Source organism: Euleptes europaea, chromosome 3 (genome assembly GCF_029931775.1).
Source record: "Euleptes europaea isolate rEulEur1 chromosome 3, rEulEur1.hap1, whole genome shotgun sequence".
Classification (NCBI taxonomy): domain Eukaryota; kingdom Metazoa; phylum Chordata; class Lepidosauria; order Squamata; family Sphaerodactylidae; genus Euleptes; species Euleptes europaea.
In genome coordinates this window covers 16355229-16379130 of record NC_079314.1, presented here as the reverse complement: position 1 = coordinate 16379130, position 23902 = coordinate 16355229, and the positions used below count along the sequence as shown (strand labels likewise).

Below are 23902 nucleotides of genomic sequence, written 5' to 3'. Positions count from 1 at the left end.
AGGCCTGGACATGCTCACCGGCCTTCAGTTGAGTTCTATGCAATCTGTCATTTTGTATCATATTAATGAGTGGGGCTGTACAAGGAGGTGGTCTGGATTTTGAATTAGATGGACATAACAAGGGTGCATTATTACACAGTGACTCAACTGGACCTCATGATACGGAATCATTTTTGATGCTCCAAAGCTTTAATCTTAGCTGCTCCAGCCTAGTTGTGATCCCAGTTTGTTCCATCGATGGAAGACCCGTAAAAGAGCCGTAAAAGAGCAACTGCCCTATGAGGAGCGGTTAAAACACTTAGGGCTGTTTAGCTTGGAAAGAAGGCGGCTGAGGTCTATAAAATTATGCATGGTTTAGAGAGAGTGGACAGTGGGAAGCTTTTCTCCTTCTCCCATAAATAATACTAGAACACGAGGTCATCTGTTGAAGCTGGAGGGTGAGAGATTCAAAACAGATAAAAGGAAGTATTTCTTCACATAACGCATAGTTAAATTGTGGAACTCCCTGCCCCAAAATGTGGTGATGGCTGCCAACTTGGAAGGTTTTAAGAGGGGAGTGGACATGTTCATGGAGGAAAGGGGTATTCATGGCTACTAGTCAAAACGGCTACTAGTCATGATGCATACCTATTCTCTCCAGGATCAGAGGAGCATGCCTATTATATTAGGTGCCGTGGAACACAGGCAGGATGGTGCTGCTGCAGTAGTCTTGCTTGTGGGCTTCCTAGAGGCACCTGGTTGGGCCACTGTGTGGGGGTCGCTAGGGGAGTGTGGGAGAGGTAGTTGTGAGTTTCCTGAATTGTGCAGGGGGTTGGACTTGATGACCCTGGTGGTCCCTTCCAACTCGATGATTCTATGATTCTGTTTGTTATTCTGTTTGTCTGTTTAAAGCTATTAAACAATAAAGCTGCTTAATTTCTCCCGGTGTTGTAATCATTGCCTCTTGAAATTCCTGAGGGGAAAAGAACCATTTGCCCTTACTCAATACAGACTCTGCTTCTTCTCACTCAGGTGCTTGAAATGTTTTTTTTTTTCTTAGCCTACCTGAGAAATCAAACATGCACAGCAAGGTAAGGCGGGGGCAGGATGTACCTGCCCTCACCTGTGCTCTCTGCTTTTGTTTAGAAATAGACTCCCCACATATTTGAGGATCCTGGGAAAAGAAAGAACTGTCACTCACCCATCAACACTATTACACCTTCCTGGGTCCATGGTTTCCTGTTTCAGACTGCTGTCAAGGTGAGGGCAAGACAAGTGACCTGGATCCTTAGCAGCAGTCAGCACCATGGCTAGCTCATGGCAGTCAGCACCATGGCTAGCGTGGTGTGGTGGTTAAGAGCGGTGGTTTGGAGTGGTGGACTCCAATCAGGAGAACCACATGAAGCCTGCCGGGTGACCCAACTTAAGTGGAGACTGCCTGCTTAGGGTAGCACTGGATCCATGGAATTGATGTAAATGAAAAATGTAAATTGGGCACGTGGGAGTAGGCGATTGTGGCGCCTTGCTTTGTGAACGAGACAAGTGGGTGTCAGGAAACACAGGTGAGCCAGCATGGAAAAGTGGCTGTCAGGCGAGGATCCAAATAGGCTTGCCACGCCCCGCAGCTCCACCGGCGGGAGCTTCGCGGGGCCGTGGCGTTAGCGCGCAATGCACTCAAGCGCCTGCGCACGATGCGCCTATGTCACTTACGGTTTAACCCAGAAGTGACGGGGACGCTCTAGTGATCCTGGCCAAAACTCTATGGTTTCCATAGAGTTTTAGCTGAGGGTGCTAGAGCATCCACATCACTTTCGGGTTTACCCAAAAGTGATGTGTGCACTGCATCTGCGCGCGCATGCGCACACGTGCCCACAGTGCCCGCTGGCCCTCAGCAGGCCAGTTGACAGCCCAGTGGATGGGCGGTAGTTTACCCACCACCACCGGGCAATTGGCAACCCTAGATCCAAGAGACTCAAGTTCAAATCCTCACCCGGCTATGGAAGCTTGCTGTGTGATGTTGGGCCAACCACGAACTCTCAGCCTAACCTACCTCACATGAACACAGGAAGCTGCCTTATACTGAATCAGACCCTTGGTCCATCCAAGTCAGTATTGTCTACTCAGACCTGCAGCGGCTCTCCAGGGTCTCAGGCAGAGTTCTTTCACATCACCTCCTTGCCTAGTCCTTTTAACTGGAGATGCCGGGGATTGAACCTGGGTCCTTCTACCACTGAGCCACAGCCCCTCCCCTCACAGGGTGTTGTGAGGATAAAATGGAGGAGGGGACAATGCTGTAAGCCACTTTGGGTCCTGGTTGGGGATAAAAGTGAGATATAAATGAAGAAAACAAACGTTGCTGGGTGCCATGGCTCCTCAGGCTCCACCTCAAAAATCTCCAGCCGGTGGTGAAGACTTGTTTAGCCTATGCTGCAAAGTGTAACAAGCAAAAAATACAGCACAAGGCTCAAAATTAATAAAAATTAGAGAAACGAATCACAATACTTGTTTCGGTGTGATAACAATCACTTCATTTTCATAAGTACAATAAATATTCCTATGCGTAATACTTTCTATATGATACAATCATTCCATAAATTTCATAAATTTCACAAATACAATAAATATGCCTATGTATGATGCTGATGAAGGAATAAGACAATTAATTGCAGTACAAATTACCAGCAGCAACTTAAAGTGCTTATTTACAGTACAAATTACCAGCATCCGCTTTGAGTGCCAACACACTCTATTACCTCACCACAGACTGCACCAGTTAATATTTGCAATAGAGTCAAGCGTTCTCATACAGGCAGCCAGAAGGCTGCACTGATCTAAAGAACGGGCAAGCTCTGAATGATAAAAAGTGCCAACTAATATCCTACCTACTGAAAAAAATGTCAATATTTGTAACCACAGCAAAGAAAAGAACCAGTTACACAGTCAATTTGAGGTCCCGATGTCAAAATAATAGCACAGCTTTAATTGTGCATGCGTGATGCTCAAAACCCTTATTTCCTACTTCTTCCAAAAAAAAAATCCGCTGGGGGATTTCAATTTTTGTATTCACTCCCTTGGTGAACTACTCGAACTGCAGGGTTTTGAGCATCACGCATGTGCAATTATAGCTGTGCTATTATTTTGCTTTGCTTTTCATAATTCTCCTCGGTGTATGCACAGCAGCCAAAGTCCAGCGGTGGTTAGCTGTGCTTAGTCAAATGGAAAACAGAAATGTACTTGAATACAATATGTGTGTGTGTGTTAAGTGCCGTCAAGTCGCTTCCGACTCATGGCGACCCTATGAATGAAAGTCCTCCAAAATGTCCTATCTTTGACAGCCTTGCTCAGATCTTGCAAATTGAAGTCTGTGGCTTCCTTTATTGAGTCAATCCATCTCTTGTTGGGTCTTCCTCTTTTCCTGCTGCCCTCAACTTTTCCTATCATGACGGTCTTTTCCAGTGACTCTTGTCGTCTCATGACGTGACCAAAATACGACAGCCTCAGTTTAGTCATTTTAGCTTCTAGGGTCAGTTGAGGCTTGATTTGATCTATAACCCACTGATTTGTTTTTTTGGCCGGCCACGGAATCCGTGACCCTCTCCTCCAGCACCACATTTCAAAGGAATCTATTTTCTTCCTATCAGCTTTCTTCACTGTCCAGCTTTCACACCCATACATAGTAATAGGGAATATGATGGCATGAATTAATCTAGTCTTGAATACAATATACTTGAGTTCAATGCTTGAGTTCAATGTACTTGAGTTCAATGCTAATAATGTGTTCCTTTGGAATGTCCAGCCCAGTTACTAAGCAGTGGGAGATTTATAAAGGATTGCAAGTTTTATGGGTGACTACTAGGGTTGCCAGCTCTGGCTTGGGAAATTCCTGGAGATTTTGGTGGGTAGGGTCTGAGTAGGGCAGGGTTTGGGGAGGGGAGAAATCTCAGCGGGCTGCCATAGAGCCCACTTTCCAAAGCAGCCATTTTCTCTAGGGGAACTGATCTCTGTAACCTGGAGACCAGTTGTAATAACAGCAGATCTCCAGGCACGGCCTAGAGGTTGGCAACTCTACATACCGTGACAAAATCTGGGGTCAGCTGTTGTTCCCTTTGATGTGTCTATTTGTTGCTTGTATGCTCATTAATTTGCTGTTATTTTTAAGTGGCCAACTTTCGCTAACTTTCACTACATAGACACAATCCTGCGGAAGTTGGCTAATGGAAAATTCCGATAATAGAAAACAAAGGGGATTTTTTTGCGAAGCTCCTTGGGAGCATTTTTGGGGGTAGAGGTCCCAAATTTTCAGGGTAGCTTTCAGGGACTCGGTCCGTCCGAACCGGAAAAACTGCCGAATTTCCCCTGATTCGGCAGTTTCTACTTCGGATGGAACCGAAGTCAAAAAAGGTGGGAAAATGATGAACTGAACTCGGTAAGTTCGAGGGAACGTTGAATTTATTCGGATAACTTCAGCGTTCCTTCCCGTATCGCCGCCAATCGCCATTTTCCCGCCTTCCTAAACAAAACAAAAAAGAACTCAGCAGGAAGTCCTGGGAGGCGGCGGGGGCCAGGAGGATCGCCTGCCCTTCCCCCCCAATCTCTCCCCTCCAATCTCCCTGGCGATCCTGCCGGCGGCGGGGGCCACGGAAGCCACGGCCCTCCGTTTGCAAGATCTGAGCAGGGCTGTCAAAGATGGGACATTTTGGAGGACATTGATTCATAGGATCGCCATGAGTCGGAAGCAACTTGACGACACTTAACACACACATGCAAACAACGAGCAGGCGAGTGCAGTGGGGTGGGGTGGGAATTTCTCCTTTTGCATCGGGACAGTGAATAGTCATTTTAAAGGTTTTAAAAGTTTTTTTTTTTTTTTGAGAGAGAGGTTTGAGCGAGCTTCAAAATCGACCCTACATTGACTGCAATGGATCTGGAAGGATCTCCTTCAGCTCTTGCACAGCGTATATCCATGCCTCTAGGAAGCCCCCAAACAAGACGACTGCAGCAGCACTATCCTGTCCGTGTTCCACAGCACCTAATAAAATGGGTATGCTCCTCTGATCCAGGAGAGAATAAGGATGCATCATGACTAGAATCCATTTTGACTAGTAGACATGAATATTCCTCTCCTCCATGAACATGTCCACTCCCCTCTTAAAGCCTTCTAAGTTGGCAGCCATCACCACATCCTGGGGCAGGGAGTTCCACAATTTAACTGTGCATTCTATGAAGAAATACTTCCTTTTATCAGTTTTGAATCTCTCAGCCTCCAGCTTCAGCAGATGACTCCACATCCTAGTTATTATGAGAGAGGGAGAAAAGCTTTTCCCTGTCCACTCTCCCTGCACCATGCACAATTTTATAGACTTCTGTCCAGCTGGTGCTGGCTGCTGTGAGTGCTCCTCTTGGGATCCTGAGGTGAACCTGCCTGCTGGAATTGGATCTATCTAACTGGATTATAATTCCCTGACTGTGTCTGCCTGCTTCGTGGTGGTCCCTGGACGTGGAAGAGAAGAGAAGAAGACATCCACAGTGTGACCCTATCATTTTACTTAATTTGGGGCTTTTCTTTATAACTTGGGGGGGCAAATTCTGCTGTATTTATTTGGGGCAAGCCCCAGGCTTCTGCCTGGATCTCTTTATTTTAAATTTGATGTTTGGTTTGTTGCTCTGTGTGTGCAGGCTGTGATTTCTGGCCTGTGCTGCTGTTCCCAAGTTTGGCTTTCTAATTCATGCTGTGGCCTGGAGTTGGCATAGGCTTTTATTGACTGAGTCTCTGTTAAGCTTGGCCTGGTTTCGGGCTCTTTATTTTAGATTTGGGTTGTTGCTCTGTGTGTGTGGGCTTGGTTTCTAGCCTGTTCTGGTTCGGGGGGGGGGGGATTACCTGTTCTGGTTGGGGTGGGCTTGCCTTTGTGGGAGTGTTATTCCTGCTGTTTTTTGTGGTTGCCAACTTTGGCTGGAGTTAAGTGGGTCAGTATGAGTCTCTGCCTGCGGGGGGGGGGGATCTAGTGTACTTTGGTTGAAGTTAGCTTGGGTTCCTAGAGTGTTGCGTCGTCTCACCTGTGTGATTCCTGCTTGCGGGGGGTGGGGATCGATCTGCTTCTAGGTAGCTGCCTTGTTTGTGAATTGTGATGTTGGTGGTTAACTTTGTGTAAGGGTGCACTAGTTATTAGGTAGGGTAGCACCCAGGCTTGGGTGCGGGACTCTTTTTAAAGAACCACCCAGCCGACTCCCTGGGAGACCCGGGGAGACGGCCGGGTGAACCTCTTGGTCATTTAAGCAGGGGAGGTTTTGCCTTGGATTTGCCACTCTCCAGATGCACATTTCCCCCAGCCAGATTCTCAAAACTCTGCATGGGGGCTTATTGTTGAGTTTTGAGAATTTGGCTGGGGGAAATGTGCATCTAGAGGGTGGCAAATCCAAGGCAAAACCTCCCGTGAGTTTTCACTATCTCAATCCCAAACCAGACGACTGCAGCAGCAGCATCCTGCCTGTGTTCCACAGCACCTAATATAACAGGCATTAACCTACTTCCCACGAGGGGTTGCTGCCAGGCCTGGGTTTGCCAACCTCTAGGTGAGACCTGGAGATATCCCAGAATTACAACTGAACTCCAGGCAACAGAGATCTGTCCCCGTGGAAAAAATGGCTGCTCTGGAGAGTGGCTTCTATGGCATTATATCCAGCTGAGGCCTCTCCCCTCCCCAAACCCTGCCCTCCTCATACTCAACCACAAAATCTCCAAGAATTTCCCAATGTGGAGCTGGCAACCCTAGCCTGGCCACGGTTCAGGCTAAAAGGCTAAAAGCTAAAATTGGCCTGGAAAGTGGAGTCTGATCTGGAGAACCGGGTTTGATTCCCCACTCCTCTACATGAGTGACGGAGGCTAATCTGGTGAACTGGATTTGTTTCCCCACTCCTACATATGAAGCCAGCTGGGTGACCTTGGGCAAGTTACAGCTCTGTTAGAGCTCTCTCAGCCCCACCTACCTCACAGGGTGTCTGTTGTGGGGAGGGGAAGGGAAGGCGATTGTAAGCCGGTTTGAGTCTCCCTTAAGTGGTAGAGAAAGTTGGCATATAAAAACAACTCTTGTAATGGTTCTTAGCATATTTAGAGTTAGGTATCAACATATTACGCCTTTTGAACCATTTTTTCTTCTCATTTTGTTTGGACTATGTAACTAACACAGTTGTGAGAAAGAGAAACCACAAGAAGTTAGCTAAGAGAACAGCTGATTTCCCGGGATGGGAGCCAAGCTTCAGATAACACATTGTTGATACTAGCCACAGAAAAGGGGAAAAAATGAGACACCTTTGCAAGAGCTATTTTTGCCCTGAGGAGGAACTTATCTTCCTTGGTGATCTTTAAAGATATTCCTTTCCTTTTAAATGTAATCCAGATGCAACTATATGTAATTTTAATGTTAAGATGTTTGTTTTAGTGGTCAGATGATGGAGAAAAAGTACGTGTGAAACTTGGAAATATACTTTGAGAAAGGTGATTGGAATTTATTGTTGATATGAAGTTTTTTATACCATCCATCAATTTATGACATCAAGGTTAAAAGTATATGCTTGTGAAGAGAAATTTTGTCTAAATTCATATTATGGTGCTGCTGCAGTCGTCCTGCTTGTGGGCTTCCTAGAGGCACCTGGTTGGCCACTGGGTGAACAGACTGCTGGACTTGGTGGGCCTTGGTCTGATCAAGCCGGGCTTTTCTTATGTTCTTATGTTCTTGTGACTTTAATAAATCGTCTTCTATTGAGTTGATGGCAAAAACTGTCCAGCAGCCAGATTAGAGCGATTAGGTATATTATTTCATTGTTTCATGTCTTGCTGAGAGTTTTCAGCCAGTTCTCCTTTAAATAGCCGAACATTGTCTGTTTGGGCAACAGAATTTTGAGTCTTTATCAACAAAGCAGTTAGGACTAAATTATCGAAGACACGGGCTGGAAAGATACCTGTAGAATGCAAGAAGAGTTCAACATACTTTACAGGGCTGTAACTTTAGCTGATAATGAAAGCTCTTCCCCGTAGACCACTGGTGCTTTTCGCCTTTTCTCCTATTTAGATTAGGAGCCTGTTTCTTTGTAGGAGGTTCAACAAAACTTGGATTGGTGCAGACATATTTTGAAAGCAACTGAGTAAACTGGTCAATATTAGCACCCATTTCTGTTAATCTTTCAAAGATAAGATGAAAACTGTTTTAGCAATCAGGTCAGTAATCATTTAAAATGGTGTTAGCAGTACTGGGTTTTTCTTGTTACCACCCGCTTGAGAGCAAACAGTTAAATCACCCCGCTCATCTTCACAACGTGAGTCAGACATGTAGGCATCCAAAGGGGCCAAACGGTTCGAAGCTGACATGTCATAAACTGAATTTTTAGTTAGCGTACAAAAGTCATCAATTTTGGTCTGGTTACTTGTCGGGGGCAAGGTTTCGTCTTCCACATCACATGTCCTTTTACAGAACACGAATGCAAATGGAAGCTACATATAGTCCTCACACAAACAAAAGAATGGCCACTTGAATTTCTACTAACAAAAACCGCACCAGCCAAATATGAGATGAAACAGGGCTGCTCAGACCTATCACTAACCCTTGAAATAATATATTACTTGCTCAAAAGCCAGTTGAAGCCAGTTGAAATTATCTGGAAAGAAGAAGAAGAAGAGTTAGTTTTTATATGCCAGCTTTCTCTGCCACTTAAGGGAGAATCAAACTGGTTTACAATCACCTTCCCTTCCCCTCCCCACAACAGACAACCTGTGAGGTAGGTGGGGCTGAGAGAGCTCTAAGAGACTTTAAAAAACTCCATCGGTTTTGTTGAAAAATTCACTCTTAAAAAGAAAAGTTGCTTCAGGGCCCCTCTGGGATTAGGGGCCCTGAATCTTAAGCTTCATTAGTTTCATAGCAGATCCACCAACGGGGTCATGGTTTTAGCAATACTCATTTAATTTTATGTGCATGTTTATCTCTCACAACTCAGCAACATCACTGATTCTGAGCCACTGGTGCCTGCCTAAGGTTGCCAACCTCCAGGTGGAGCCTGGAGATCTCCAGGTGTTACAAATGATCTCCAGACCATTGAGATCAGTTCCCCTGGAGAAAATGGCTCTTTGGATGGTGTACTCTATGGTGTTGTACCCTGATGAGGTCTCTGCCCTCCCCAAGCCTGGCCCTCCCCAGTCTCCACCCTCCAAATCTCCAGCTATTTGCCCATCCTACAGGCCCCTGGCAGAGAGAACAACTGGGGAAAGGCTCAAAGATCAGAAGCAGTTGGGCAGGGAAGGAGAGGGAAATTCCAATTTTGAGGTAAGTGGGGAATCCACTTGGGGGGTTAATGTTAATAATTTATTATGAGATTTGGGACAGCTGGATTCCCTTTCTTTAGCAGAGTTGCTTTGTATTATATCCAGACTTCCATAAAATGTGGGTGATGCCCCTCTAGATAACAAAGAAAGGGCTCACTCTGGAAAGAAGCTTGCATTTGAAATCATCTAGATAAATCCTGAGAGATTTCTCAGGGTTTACCTAGATGATCAAGTGAACCTTTGCTCTGGCTGTGTTTTCAAGCTACTTGTGTTTCAGTCCCAATGGAAAAGAAAGGGGATTGGAGTTAATTGCAACGAAAACATCTCTTTGATTCGAAATAAGATGTTAAAACCCAATCTTATACCTATTTATTCAAAAGTCTGACTAATCTGCACAGTGGAGCTTACTACCTGGAAAGTGGATGATTAGAAGATATTGTGTGTCTGCAAAAAATTTAAAAACTCTAGTTTGGACCCAAAAGTGGAACAAAACAATGGTGTGGAATCAGCCAACTTGGGGGCATAGGGAAGAATTTCCTACCATCTGCTAAACCCCCCTCCACTGATTTATCCCTTCCCCTTGGCCACTGGACAGATGTTTAAGCAACAGGATATATGGTTACCTGTTTCCTTTTTTAAAAAAGTCAAAACAGAATATAGCACCCCTTCCCTCTGATTTGCCAGGAGTGCTGAATCAATCTTGCTCCGACTTTTTTATCAATGGATCCAGCCTGATATTCCAAGATATGCACAGAAACAGAATGGCAGCTGCTAACTTTAACCAAACCGGAATAACAATGATAAAAAATGAAGAAAGAACCTCGGGATGCATCTCCATCATTTCCCCATTATCTGTCTCTCTCCAGTCTTACAATGTCATCAAGGGAGTATTTCACCTACAAAGGAGTATCCTTTCCACATGGGGCTGTTACAGCGAAATCTATTTTTCAAATGGAAAATGAATTCCAGATTCTGGATGATGATGTCATTATTGTCACTTACCCCAAATCAGGTAGGAAAAAAAGGAATGGGGTGGGAGTCACTGGTGATGCTCAGATAGAGAAAGGTAGTCACTGTCTACTGAAGCTGCATTTATAAAATTACTAGTAGCAAAAGGGTGTTTGTGAGAAACAGAAGAGCTGACTCTTGATCTTTTAATGAATCAATATAACAGTTTGTTCACTTGTGGCCAGAGGACACGAACGCTGGGTTCTGTCAACATGTTAATGATTCAACTCACTGTTTACATGGCGAATGAGGTTTTTGTTAGACATAATTAGGGAAGGTTATTCAGAGGCATTGCCCAGAATCTGTAGGAATCTCCACATCTGTAGGAAACTCCGCCACCCCATCCTTCCAATGGTATGTGAATGTGAGATTCACAGCACTTGATGGCCATTTGTGCAGGGGAAATTTGTATTTGGTTTGCTGCTCTCTTGCCGCACAGCTATTTGTTACAAATTCGCGAAACACTATTCATGGCGGCTTCCCCCACCTCCCAATGGCAGGATTAGTGGGGGGAAACTATGCCATGAATGGTAATGCTGACTATCTGATGCCACTTCCCCCTGAAAACGTCAGCGTCACCATTATCATCTAATGTTGACAGTTTAATCTATTTAATCTGACAGTTTAATCTGATAGGGACCCTTATACTTCTCAAAAAATGGCACTGAATGGCCTTGTGGCCAAGAAAATCAGGGTGAAGCAAATCACAAAAGGTGGCAAAGCTGGATAGAGCCGAATGGGCATATTTTAATTTCTTAATTTCTATACTCTTAATGACTCTGGTTTTGTATATTTTAACCTGTTGCTATATTGTTTTAGATTGTAACGGCCTATGGCTTTATACCATAAACTTGACTTGACTCATGTAGAGAAAGGCTATCACTATCTCCTGAATTTGCATTTAGAAAATTAGTAGTGGCAAAATAGCAGCGCTGACTCTTGATCTTTTTGTGAAGTAATGTTCAGATTTGTTGATGATCTCCGGGTACTCTGAACATGTTAATGATTGCAGAAATACTTCTGATTTGTGGGGTTCTATTCTACATTCCGAGTTTGCTCTACTGCTGCAATGGGAATACCCCACCCAGAAGCCCTTCCCATATACTTCAACCTCTTGGCCCTTCCTAACTAAAGGTGTGGTCTTACTTGGGCGATATTGAATGCATTGTTTTTGAATGGTTGGGTTTTTTAAAAAAAAAATCCCTTTTAGTGACCCTTGGTGTGACTGTGGAGACAGGGTAGGGTTGCCAACCTCCAGGTAATAGCAGAAGATCTTCTGCTATTACAACTGATCTCCAGCCGATATAGATCAGTTCCCCTGGAGAAAATGGCCGATTGGGCAATTGGACTCTATGGCATTGAAGTCCCTCCCCTCCCCAAACCCTGCCCTCCTCAGGCTCAGCCCCAAAAATCTCCCGTCAGTTGCCAAGGGGGACCTGGCAACCCTAAGACAGGGTAGCTGAAACTTTAGATCACCTGATCCTCTCTTGTAAGAAGTGGGAAGCAGAGAGAACCCGATGGATTTCGCCTATTCTAGTAAAACACAGCCTCCCTCTAAAACCTTGGATTATTCCATTCCTTTTATCAGATCTAGATTCAGATACTGAGAAAGTACATCAGATAGCAAAATACCTAGCACATGTAATGGCCCTAAAGCTATCAGATAGCTCTGATAATGCAAGTTTACCCTGTGTCACAAATGGATAAAGTCTTTAGTAATTTTGTTTATTCTAAAATTATTTCTTTCTCTGTTTTTCTGTTTCTTTATATTATGAATGCTTAAGACTTTGTCAATGAGCAATAAAGGCTAATTGTATTGTATTAATCAGAGGAAAATATTCAGAGACATTTCCCAGAATCCATAATCTGTAGGAGACTCATGAGATTCACAGGGCATTATGGGTTTTGTAGACCTACAAGAAATAAGATATTTGATTCTACTCTGTAGCAATAGATGGTGTAAAAACCTCTTCCAATGGGAAAAAGTATCCCTGGTATGGAAGGAAAAGGCACTAGGCTGCATTAGGTACAGAAAAAGATAAATATTGCTACAAGATAAAGGGAACCAACTGTCGTTCTTGCATTGGAAGATACCTCAATTGCATGAAATAAATCTATCACTCCCTGCACAAAACAGCTGATGACACTTTCTGAGAAGTGGATACTGCATTATCTGCTATCAAGTAGATCAGTGAATTGTGTGAGAGATGTGGCAACTTTTCTCTTCACACTGTCAAGGAAGAATTAATTTTCATTTCCTTTTTTTTTTTAAGGCTGAAATGGCATATGAATGTCCAATAGCTGTTAAATCTAGGCAAAGGAAGATACCTCATTTCATAGCTTGAAAAAGCAGAAATTTCATTCATCTCCTCCCACAAGTGACATTTTAAACTTTGGCGAACAAGTTATGAGGGAGGGGGTTGTCTGGTACAAACAACCAAAAATTGCTGAAGTTTTTCAGCTCACTTCCTTGAGATAGTTTTCAATGGTATTCCAAGATGTTGTGACCTTGACAATATTGGCAGTCAGAGTTTTCCACCATATGAAGTCTTTGCCTATTCTTGGATGAAGGATCAGTTCCAAGTGACTTCTGCATAGGGAAATAGCCTTAAATCCAGGATATTATTTTATTAGATTATCTAGTAGTTCAAACTATACAATCCAGTTTTCACGATTCTGTCATTGCATGGGCAAGGAGCATTCCCAGCAGAGGAAAGGTAACTTGGAAAAAAGAGGCAATCTCATGTCTGGTGGACTCTCTCCTAGGCACCATTTGGATGGCAGAGATCTTAGGCTTAATCAAGCAGAAAGGGGACCCCACGTGGAACCACAATTTGATAACATGGAAGCGGTCTCCTTGGATTGAGAGTATCACTGGCTTGGAGAATGCCTTGCTAAATCCTCCACCCAGAATATTATTATCTCACCTTCAATTTCACCTTTTCCCAAAGTCCTTTCTGCAAACCAAAGCCAAGGTAAGAAATTTGCATTGAGCCTAGGGTTGCCAGGACCAAGTTGGGAAATACCTGGGGGTTTGGGGGGCAGAACCTGAGGAGGGCAGGGTTTGAAGAGGAGAGGGACTTCAATGCCATAGAGTCCAATTGCCAAAGGGGCCATTTCCAAATCAGTTTGGACATGGTTCTGCCCTCCCTGTGTATTTTCATAGTTGTGGAGTAAGCATATTTTCTTTCACATGTTCCTTAAATAATCAGGATGTTCAAGGGAGGGTGCTGTTATCATTGGTGGCATCACAATGGTATCACAGCACATTTCACCCCCTTTTAAAATTTTTGTGCGTGTTTCTAGCAATATGTTTATATTATACCTGAATGTTAGGAACCAACCGAGCATACCTGAGATGTCAACGTGCGGGGACGGCGGGGAAGAGGCACAGCTGCACCTCCTCCTAACCTGTTTCCCACACGCCACCAGGATGAAAAAAAAAGCCTTTAAAAGGCTTTTTTCGTTTTTCAACGGGCCTAAAAGCCCTATTGAAAACAGCGAGGCTGCGCCTGCTAAAAAGCAGGCGCAGCAACGCTGTCCTAGCCGCCGGCATCCGGGGCCGAAAGGGCACAGGGAGTTGCCTAACGGCAGCTCCACCCCCCAGCCGCCGCGGAAACGCCCTGGGAATGCACCCCACGCCGGTGCCGCAAGTCTCCGGCGTGGCCTGCGCCACCAGCAGAGGGGGCGAGGCACAGCTCTGCTGCGCTCGCGCGCTGACGGAACTGCCCTCGCCGCCAAAACAAAGCCCCTCGTCTTCAGCATGGAGGGAGGAGAGGGAGTGGCTTGATGATGTCAACAGTCCAGTCATCAAAGGGGGGGCTGGAGGTGGGTGGGAGTGAGTGGGACAAAGAAAACCAACAGCAACTATAAGCAGAAGGAAAAAGGCAACTCAAAAGCAGCTTCTACAAAAAAGGTTGAGGCAAAAGTGGTTTCAAAAGAACCAGGGGGAGAAAAGAAAAGAAAATAACAACAAAATCTTAATTGAAAACTAAAGACACAAAAATTTGTGAGGAAATCAGGGGATAAACCAAAGCAGCATAGGGCCAGAAAAGCTTGGACCAATAGGGTTGTTGTTTTTTTACATTGGATCGATTTATGGGTTCTGATGAAGAATTTCTGCCATTTTCTGAGCTGAGGGCTTGATATGACTTATCACTTCATGTAGTCTTATCACTTCATACTTATAGTTGCAACATCTGTTGGAATCTAAATATGGCCCCATAGCATTATGTGTCTCAGAGTCCCCTGTGCTCCTGGGAGCGCTAATTGAATTAAGGCAGATGAAAAATCATCCCTGTCCACAGCCATAGGTCTGGTGAAACATCTTCATTTTACAGGCCCTATAGAACTGAGAAAGGTCCATTAGGGCCCGGGTGTCCTTAGACAGGGAGTTCCACCAGGCAGGGGCCACAGCCAAAAAGGCCGTGGCTCTGGTCGAGGACTGCTGGATAATCTTTGAGCCAGGAATCCCCAGGAGGTTTTTCAAAGAGAAACTACAGCAGCAGAAGTCACAGAAACGGTAGAGGGAAACTGAGGCGACAGTTGCAGAAAGGAAGCAGCTATGGGGAGAGAAAACATATGAGGAGAAGGCAGTGGGAAGTTTGGGGAAGAATAAAGGGGAGAGAGAAGGTGTCAGGTTCTCCAGCCGACCTGGGCAATTCCCAAAAAGCCACTCGCTCGGACAGCCAAGTCAGAAGCAGGATCACTTTATTGAAAAGGCATCAGGTACAGCTAAGGAAACTTGCAGAATGCAAAGCTGCTGATGAGCGAGCCAGACTACAGAGCACAGTTAAAACGTGGTAGCATGGTTACATCACAGGTGCACTTTCTAACTGTTAGGGCTATTCCAGTGAAGGAATCCCAGTACTTAACTTTCTGCTACCATTCAGAGGGATAGGATCGTTCCTCTTGGTTCTATTGAGAATAAGGCTTGATCACACACACGCAGAAAAGACACAAGACGTTTGTCTTTGAAGCAAAAACAATCTTTACTCTAACCCAGGGTAGAGGGTAAAATCACTGGGAGTAAAACAAATAATTCTGTCTACGTTCTATATTTCCTAGACTTGCCAGAAGGATCTGGCAGGCACTAAGCTTTCTCATGAGTAGGCATTCTTGAGAGCAAGAAAGCCTGTCATCCTTCCAGGCTGGCATTTTGAGAGGAACTGGGGTAACTGCTTTCACTTCTAACAAAGGATATCGAAAGCAGTTAAACATGCAAATAGTTGTATACGTGATCCTTAGGCACGGCTGCAATGGCTACCATACTGACCATTTGGTCAGTTACAATATTAACCCTTTAACTGTCTGACATGTAACAAAGCTCGCTATCTAATACCCAACACTAACAAGCCTGGGAAAGGGATTGATAACAATGTCTGGGGGGGAGGAAAGGAGGAGGAAGGGAGAGTGGGAAGACACCGCTTGTTAGCCGCTCAAGGCTAAAGCGACGGGCGGAGGGGAATCGAGGGTGAGACCAGTACAGCAAATATGCAAACATCCGCAACCAGGCCTGCACTCATGTCAGGAGCCCAACCGCTTGCACGGGCCAGCCCCAGCACGAGACACTGGCCAAGGAAAGACTGACACCTCTGACCGAAGGGAGCTCAGCAAAGAAGGTAAGTTTTTTTTCCCCTCCTCTGTTGGTTACTTGCAGGTCCCCTGCTTGTAACAAATATTAGCTTTGCTTTTTGCAAATGGATTGCTGAGAGGAGATGGGGATTTCTGCCAACAAATTTGTTTCAGCTCTAACTATCCCCAGAGTCAACAGCCCAAAGTGTATTGGGAGAGGGCAAGAGAACTCCAGTCGGAAACAGTAAGAATCACAGCAAGGGCCGAATACCTATTTCTGAATGCATTTGACATTATATTGAAAAACTGCACATTTTCTCCCAGACAGACACAGACAGATGGATAGATAGATAGATATTGATACCGTCTGTTTGACCAGCAAAAGGTTAATACATTTTCTCACAGAGCTTTCAGACTGCCAGAGAGATTAAAAATGCACTACAAGCACTCATTTTTTAATACTTCACAATAGCCTAAAAACATAGGTGCTCCTGAGGGGGGGAAACTGAGATTTTAAAAATGTGGTGCGTGTGCATGTGTGTGAGAGAGATGTTGCCCTCCCTAAATAGCATTCCTACCTCTGCCACAGGTGATCTACATTTTGCGCAATCCCAAGGATGTGCTGGTCTCATTTTACCATTTCTCCATTTTCATGAAAATATTTCCGGATCCTGGGAGCCTGGAAGAGTTCCTTGAGAAGTTCCTGAGTGGGAATGGTATGGAGACTGGGCAATTGTCTTTAATTGGGCTTTCAGTGAACATATTGTCATGGGCTGCGACCATATAACCAGAATTTTGATATGGAAGCATGTCCCATTAGGTTTCATAAGGATTAAATGTATTGAAAAGATGTAATCACTTCATAGACTGGGACTGAATAAGCTCAAGGCTTACTTTCTATTTAGAAGTAGCAAGCCAGATTCTACTGTTGTAGTCATTCACTATAGAAGCAATCCAAGGTTCTTGTAAACTAAAATAAAATAAAATACCTGTGACAGTATTAAGCTCAAGGTTGGTAACCTATTATGCCATTCAAAGTCTTGCTATTGTAATCATTTATTACTACTGTCCCAGCTGAAGGTCATAGCTGCACTCAGAAGCACTAAGTTAGACAACCAATGCAGATGTCAATTAGGTGCATAGTCTAACTATTATTGATCTGCTGACTGACTGTTGGAGGTAGGCAAGCTCATAGTCGAGTACTGCTTGTAAGCCTACTGTTGACTAGATCAGTATCAATCCAAGGACACTGGGAAGATATAAATAGGACCTTTCTCTGACTACAGGTTAGAGAAGATCCTGATGGTCTGAACATGCTGACCTATGGACTTCCTCCATCTACCAGAGATGTAAAACTCTTGGCAGCCTAATTCTTGCGTGAATTAGGAAATCTGATTCTTGCGTGAATCAGAACTACATTTATTCTTGTCTCTGTTTCTGGAGAACTCTTACAAAGATAGTTATTATGCCACACAGTCTGTCTTTCTGAAGACTGATTGTCTGGAGTAACTGTCTGTACAAATGCTTCATCCTGAATGTGATGAAGGCTTTTATATTCTAAGGATTAAAGAAGTATGGATCTTACCATCTTTAAATATGGTGACATTGAGAACTCATTTGTTCTAACAAGACTAATGTCTTCTCATAAGATCTTTCTTATATACACACTTCCTAGTTCTGATAGACAAGATGTAAATGCAGCTTCTCTAAGAAGCCCATTACTAGAGCATACTTCAGGGGTTTCTCTACACAAGGTGAGAGCACTGAATATGTTCTGCAGTCAGTTCTAAGACTGAGGTCTGACACAGAACTGTCTGACATACACATGAATACATATACATGCATTACAGCCAACAATGGCTTACACACAGAATTACTCTAATTGGAATACATATAATTGGAAATACATGGATGGAGATCCATGGAGCCTTATGCTCTTAAACTGAACTATACTCAGTATCTCTCTAAAGATTGGCACTGCCAGAGAGACTGTAGAATAGAGTTTTATACTCTACACATAATGTTAAGCTTTACACATAGTAACAGCAAATACTGATTAATTACAGTATAGTTAAACCATCAAAGTGGCTCTTAACTATACAGCAATGCTTACATCAAATGCATGCTTAGAAATGGCTTTCACATAGCCTTTTCTAATCTGAACATGGGCTTCAGACCCAGAAATCTCAAATATATAGAGACTCTGGGGTCTCATGACTTCAGTCACAAACAGACTGCTGGAAGAGCAATAGAACCAGCTCTAACATGAAACTATGGAACCAAAGAGATCTCTCCTACTAAAGGCATTGAAATAACAGAATAATACTTAGAGGATACCTGAAGGAAATCTAACTATTCTAAATGAACTCATAGAATCCTTACAGAAACTCTGCAATGGCATAGCTGGGTAAAGTATGTCTTATATTTAAATATTTTGAAGTAGAATACTTATTCAATGCACTAACCCTTATTTTACAAGATTTCTGTAAGCTGTATTATTTCCTGAAAGAAATATATACTTGGGAAACTCTCATATAGAGTCATAGAGATTGTTGATATTGCTAAATATTGCTTGCATACATAGAATAATATTTTGTTCCTGTTGAACTAACTAATATAGTTTTTTTTATTTCTGTAATTATTTACATGCATATATTTTATGTGAAATAAATAATATTTTATCTATATATTCTTTTCATATTTTTACTGGAACAATTCAACAGAAAGTCTATCTTGTGAGAGATGGAAAGTGTTGATCCCTGCTTAGTGGGTAGCGGGCTGAATAGATACAGATCACTTTTTAGGAAGGGGTCAATTCTAGGAGCTGGGCTACCTTAACGGCACGGACCACGACAATATCACCACACACAAACCCTCCTTCAGTCAAGAACAGAAGCCAGCAGTTCCTAGACGATTACACATACAGGGAATACTGTTTCACGGTTAAGACTTCCCTCGGGAAGTCTTGGGATCTGCTTTGAGAATGTTCCATTTGTGTTATTAATCAGCCACATTTGTATTCCACTGTTCCACAGAGGGGTTCAAGGGAATGCTCCCTTTCCTTGAGCGAGAAGCCACAGACAACAGTTCTGGAGAATATTGCTTGACTGCCATGGGCTTTCCTTGGGGAATCTTGGGGAACCAGGAATTTGCTGTCAGCATTCTGAGAATGTGCTGTTGTGCTGTCATTAAAACTAATACTAAAGTGGCTTCCTCCTGCCATTCATGAAGGTAGCAAAATGAGGCCATCCACAGTCAAAGGTTGGAGGTTGACCAGAGCTTGTGGGGAGAAGATATGGAGAGGGACCCCAGATCTAGCTTTATCAGTAGCATCACACATCCTCACTAGTAACCACCTCCCTGCCCTCCTGGCCACATTTCCCTCATGACTGGTCTTTTCTCCCTCTGCTTCACTCTCCCAGTGCACTATGGTTCCTGGTTCGACCATGTGAAGGGCTGGATGGAGATGAAAGGAAGCCCCAACTTTTTCTTCATCACTTATGAAGAACTGCAGCAGGTATGGTCCCAACCTTGGCCATTTTCAGGCATATACAGTTACCTCTGCTGATGATGGTGCCAGCTTTTCTTTCCGGATATTGTGGCACCATGGATTGAACAAAGTTCCTGCCCCTCAAGAGTAGAAACAAATAAAAATAAAAGGAGGGAGGACCCAAGATGGGCATTTCAGCACTCACCTAGAAGCAATGCTGCCTCCTGCTGCTTCTATTAAAGTCTTGTATCATCATCATCTTTATTACGGTCATTCACCAGCATTACAAACAATAAAAGTGAATGCAATTTCACAAAACTTAGCTTATGAAACCTTGTATCTCTCACAAGCCCTGACCTGGATGGCCCAGGGTAGCCTGATCTCATCAGTTCTCAGAAGCTAAGCAGGGTTGGCCCTGGTTAGTTTTTGAATGGTTTGGTTATTTGGTGGCTCCTTTCTGACAGCTATCACTCTACTTGGAGAGAAGGGATCGTAACAAAAATTAAGTCCATTGGAGTACCCTCTGAATCTCCACTCCCCCTAAATGAACAGCAAGCCGACAGAATGCTTGAGCAAAGGATCCTTGACATTGAAGGACAGAAGTTACAGTCCATGGCCCTGAGAACATGCTCCCCACTACACTTTGGGATTACCCCAAGAAGAGGCAGATTGCCAAATTACTTTTCCTCCCTCATCTCCCCTCCCCTAAGATGACAGTTCATGCTGGAGGCGCGTTTAAACCTCTTGCCGTCTGCAGTAACAAGAGGCAGATATACAAACACCCTTTATGAGGAGAGAGTCTGTTCATGTGCCAAAAAAACAACCAGAATCGGTTGCTCATATCCTTCTGCACTGCGAACTTCACACCTCGGCTAGAGAGAAATATATAGAACCCCTCCTAATTAGCAGCCGAGCCCAAACTGATGCAGTTCTTGTATGATATCTACTAAATGATGGCAACCCTCATGTAACTCACTCGGTAGCCAGATTCCTTGTAATCTCGTTAAGTATGCCGCATTAAATGGTCCTCCGTATTTTACATGCCCTATCAGATGTAGATATTTTAGATTTTGTGGCCTTCTGTCCGGCAAATTTTAAGCAGAACGATTGTATTTATGCCATTAAAGGTTTTGTATTGTATTGAATGGTTTGGTTTTCAGTTATTAATCCTATTCGGTTGAAATCGTCAGAATGTTCACGAGTTCGCAACTTACGTTAACGCTTTTTTCCTAAAGCTTCGGTTTTCTCGAAGAGATGTGATGTGTTTTGTAAAATAGTTTTACTTAATAAAAAAAGGTTTAACACTAAAAAACAGAGAAAGGAAACTGGGGCTGGGGGCGGGGAGAGTTCTGGCAACCCACCAGGAGGAATTGGGGGCAGGACAGGCATTCTGGAGTTGGACTGGTGTGTGATGTCACTTCTGGTACCACACTAGTTTACTTCAAGCACAAAACTGTGTTGGTTTAACCATAGAGCGTGGGCAAATCCTAGAATGTCTCCTCAATGTGATGGTGTCCCTTCCGGTTTTGTGCCAGAACTGGTATCTCACACCAACATAAAGCTGATGCACCACTCATTCCCACCTGCCCACCCCCACCGCTTGTCTGTGAAGCACCAGCAGGAACCAAAGCAATTGTTAGGAGGTTTCCCTCTGTAGTAAGAGACCTGTGTCCATATTAATATTGCTGGATTTTCTTTTTTCTTTTTTTTTTCTTCTTCTTTATATCTTTAAGGGGTACAGGAAAGGAAAAAAGGAAGGGGATAGCTGTTAACATTGTAAAAACAATACAGTATTATATAATGATTTCTGAATACAGTAAAGTTACAAAGTAACATTGGTTTAAAGTTATTGCTTCATAATATCTCTTGTATTTTCTAAGTTCTTATTCTTATTAGACAGTTATTAAAGGTAAAAAGTATTCGACAAAGTATTGTAAAATTTTAACATAGATTAATTATATTAATTGCATTTCATATATGTATAAAAAGATGCCCACTTTTCCTGAAATTGCTCAGTAGGTTCGCAGGATTTAAGATTTAATTCATCAGTCATTTTAGCCATTACTGCATATTCCAAAAGTTTTCCTTTCCAATCATCAATTTCGGGTATGTGGGTTTGTTTCCATGTTCTTGCTAGGGTTGTTCTGGCAGCTGTTGTGGCATATTTAAAAACGTCATGCGATTTTTGAAGTAAATTTGATGGTACTATACTAAGTAAATAAAATTTTGGATCATATGTAAACTTCAGATCTAACATCAATTGTAGTTCACGATGAACTCTTTTCCAGTATAGTTGTAGCTTTGGACATGTCCACCAAACATGAAAATAAGAACCGTCTGATTCTTGACATTTCCAACATGCGCCTTTTTTCCCTGGAGTTGTCATTTGAGAAAGCATATTGGGAGTCAAGTACCATCTGTAGAAGGTCTTATACCAATTTTCTTTTACTTCTTGGGAAACAGTGTATTTCAGTTCGGAGGAGCAAAGTTTCTCTCCATATATTGCTGGATTTTCTATCCTGCATTAGTGGTTTATAATTTGGAGAATGCCTGGGCATTAGTCAAAGAAAAGGGTTTTGTGATACAGATTACCAGAGTATGCATGTTGTGGCATGTAGATATTGTTCAGTTTTAACTTTAAATCTAAACTTGCCAAAATTTAAGAACTATGCAGACTGTTCAATAAAAAATCTGAATTGTGCCAAAAAATAGGCAAGCTTTTATGTTAGCATGCTGTAATGTTTTGCCATCAGCTATTCTTGAGGGTCCTTACAATCAAACCCCTGCGAACAATGATTTTTGCCCTTGTGGTTTAGGAGTAGTAGAGACTGTAGCCCCTGCACTGTTCTTTGTAATTACAATAAAGGAATTAGACATGAAACACTTGCTCCATTTTTGAGCTACTGCACTATACCAGACTGTTGAGCAAGGCATCTAGTTACCTTTTCTTACTGGGGACAATGAATTCATTATGGAAATAGTGGTTATTTCTTTTTCAAATGTAGCTATTGAAAGTAGATCCAGGATATCAAAGGAATTTTGTTGACCAAATGTATACAAATAGTGTAAGTTCTTTGCTTTAATGACTATTGCATTAGTGGACAAGGTCAGTTGACAGTCAAATTGAAAGACTGGAACGTCCTGAAAAATGGGATTGATTGCTGACTCATACCGAATGTTGGGGTGCAGATCTCCTGTGTGGTAGCACAGTACATGAGTCACACAGTGTGGTCGCACAGTACATTCAAACTCTCTGTCATCTGCCTGTGTCATCCCCAGGACCTGCGAGGCTGTGTGAAGAAGATCTGCCACTTCCTTGGGAAGGAGCTCAATAGCCAGCAAATTGACTCGGTGGTGGAATATGCCACTTTCCAGAAGATGAAGGAGAACAAGATGTCCAATTTCTCCTTGATGCCCGATAACATTGTGGACCACAAGAAAGGGAGGTTTATGAGGAAAGGTAAAAGAGGAGCCTAATGGGAGGTCTAGTGTAGCATATGTGTTTACATGTGTATTCATTTGCTGCGTTCATGTGGCAGTCACACGATAGAACTGTGCAATCCCAGCAGGGCCATAGCTGCAGGCAGGGTCATAGGGAACATAGCCTATACCGTGTCAACCTTTGAGGGGCACTCAGCAATGCATGTGACCAGATACTCAAGGAGGGGGATATATGTTGCTGTGTGTGTGTTTCCCCCTTGTATTTACCCCTTGTGTGTTGTTTTAGGGATCTCCGGGGACTGGAAGAACCACCTGACAGCGGCACAGAATGAATACTTTGACCGTGTTTATCGGGAGAACATGCAGGGCATGAATACGACCTTCCCGTGGGACTGAATAATGCCAGATCCTCTTCCTGTTTTTCATCCTTGCAACATCTCCTGTGGTGCAGTTGAGAAACCAGGCCCTGTTAATGAGGAAGATCTCCTGGAGTTACAACTAGGGTTGTCAACCTCCAGGTAGTAGCTGGAGATCTCCCACTATTACAACTGACCTCCAGCCGACAGAGAGCAGTTCCCCTGGAGAAAATGGCTGTGTTGGCCAATGGACTCTATGGCGTTGTAATAGACAATAACCAGGCCTCACATTTCATCCACTGGGCCTCATTGATCCATACAACAAATAGCATACAGCTATATTTTTTCTAATTTAATTTTATGTTTTCACTGCAGCCTCAGTTTCTACTGGGGAGTTTCTACTCAGTTTCTATTGAGCAACCTCGCATATTGATTGATTGCACAGTATGACTGTATCTGGACTAAAGTCACTGAAGACCATGTACAACAGTGTAATGGATTCTACTCCTGATTGGCACAGTTGGAAGCCTTCTGTATCTTCTCTGAAGAAGCCCACCATGAGAAGAGAATCTGGAAAAGTTGGAAATTTGGTTGATTTAGGGTTGCCAACTCCTGGCTGGGAAATTCCTTGAGGTTTGGGGGTGGGGAGATTTGGACCCGGGGAGGGCAGGGTTTGAGGGTGACCTCTGTGGGGTATAATGCTATAGGGCAAAAACGCATGGTCGCTTTAGCCTCCTTTATTTC

General features: G+C 43.4%; 1 protein-coding gene across 1 annotated transcript; it reads left to right on the top strand.

Annotated features, from left to right (window-relative positions):
* The first annotated feature begins 10150 nt into the window (after positions 1–10150).
* LOC130474322 (sulfotransferase 2B1-like) lies at positions 10151–23198 on the top strand. Its single transcript, XM_056845875.1, has 6 exons — positions 10151–10301; positions 13064–13272; positions 16461–16587; positions 19294–19388; positions 22641–22821; positions 23089–23198. Exons 1-6 carry the CDS (start codon positions 10163–10165, stop codon positions 23196–23198), a joined length of 861 nt encoding a protein of 286 aa, XP_056701853.1. The 5' UTR covers positions 10151–10162.
* Positions 23199–23902: the final 704 nt, after the last annotated feature.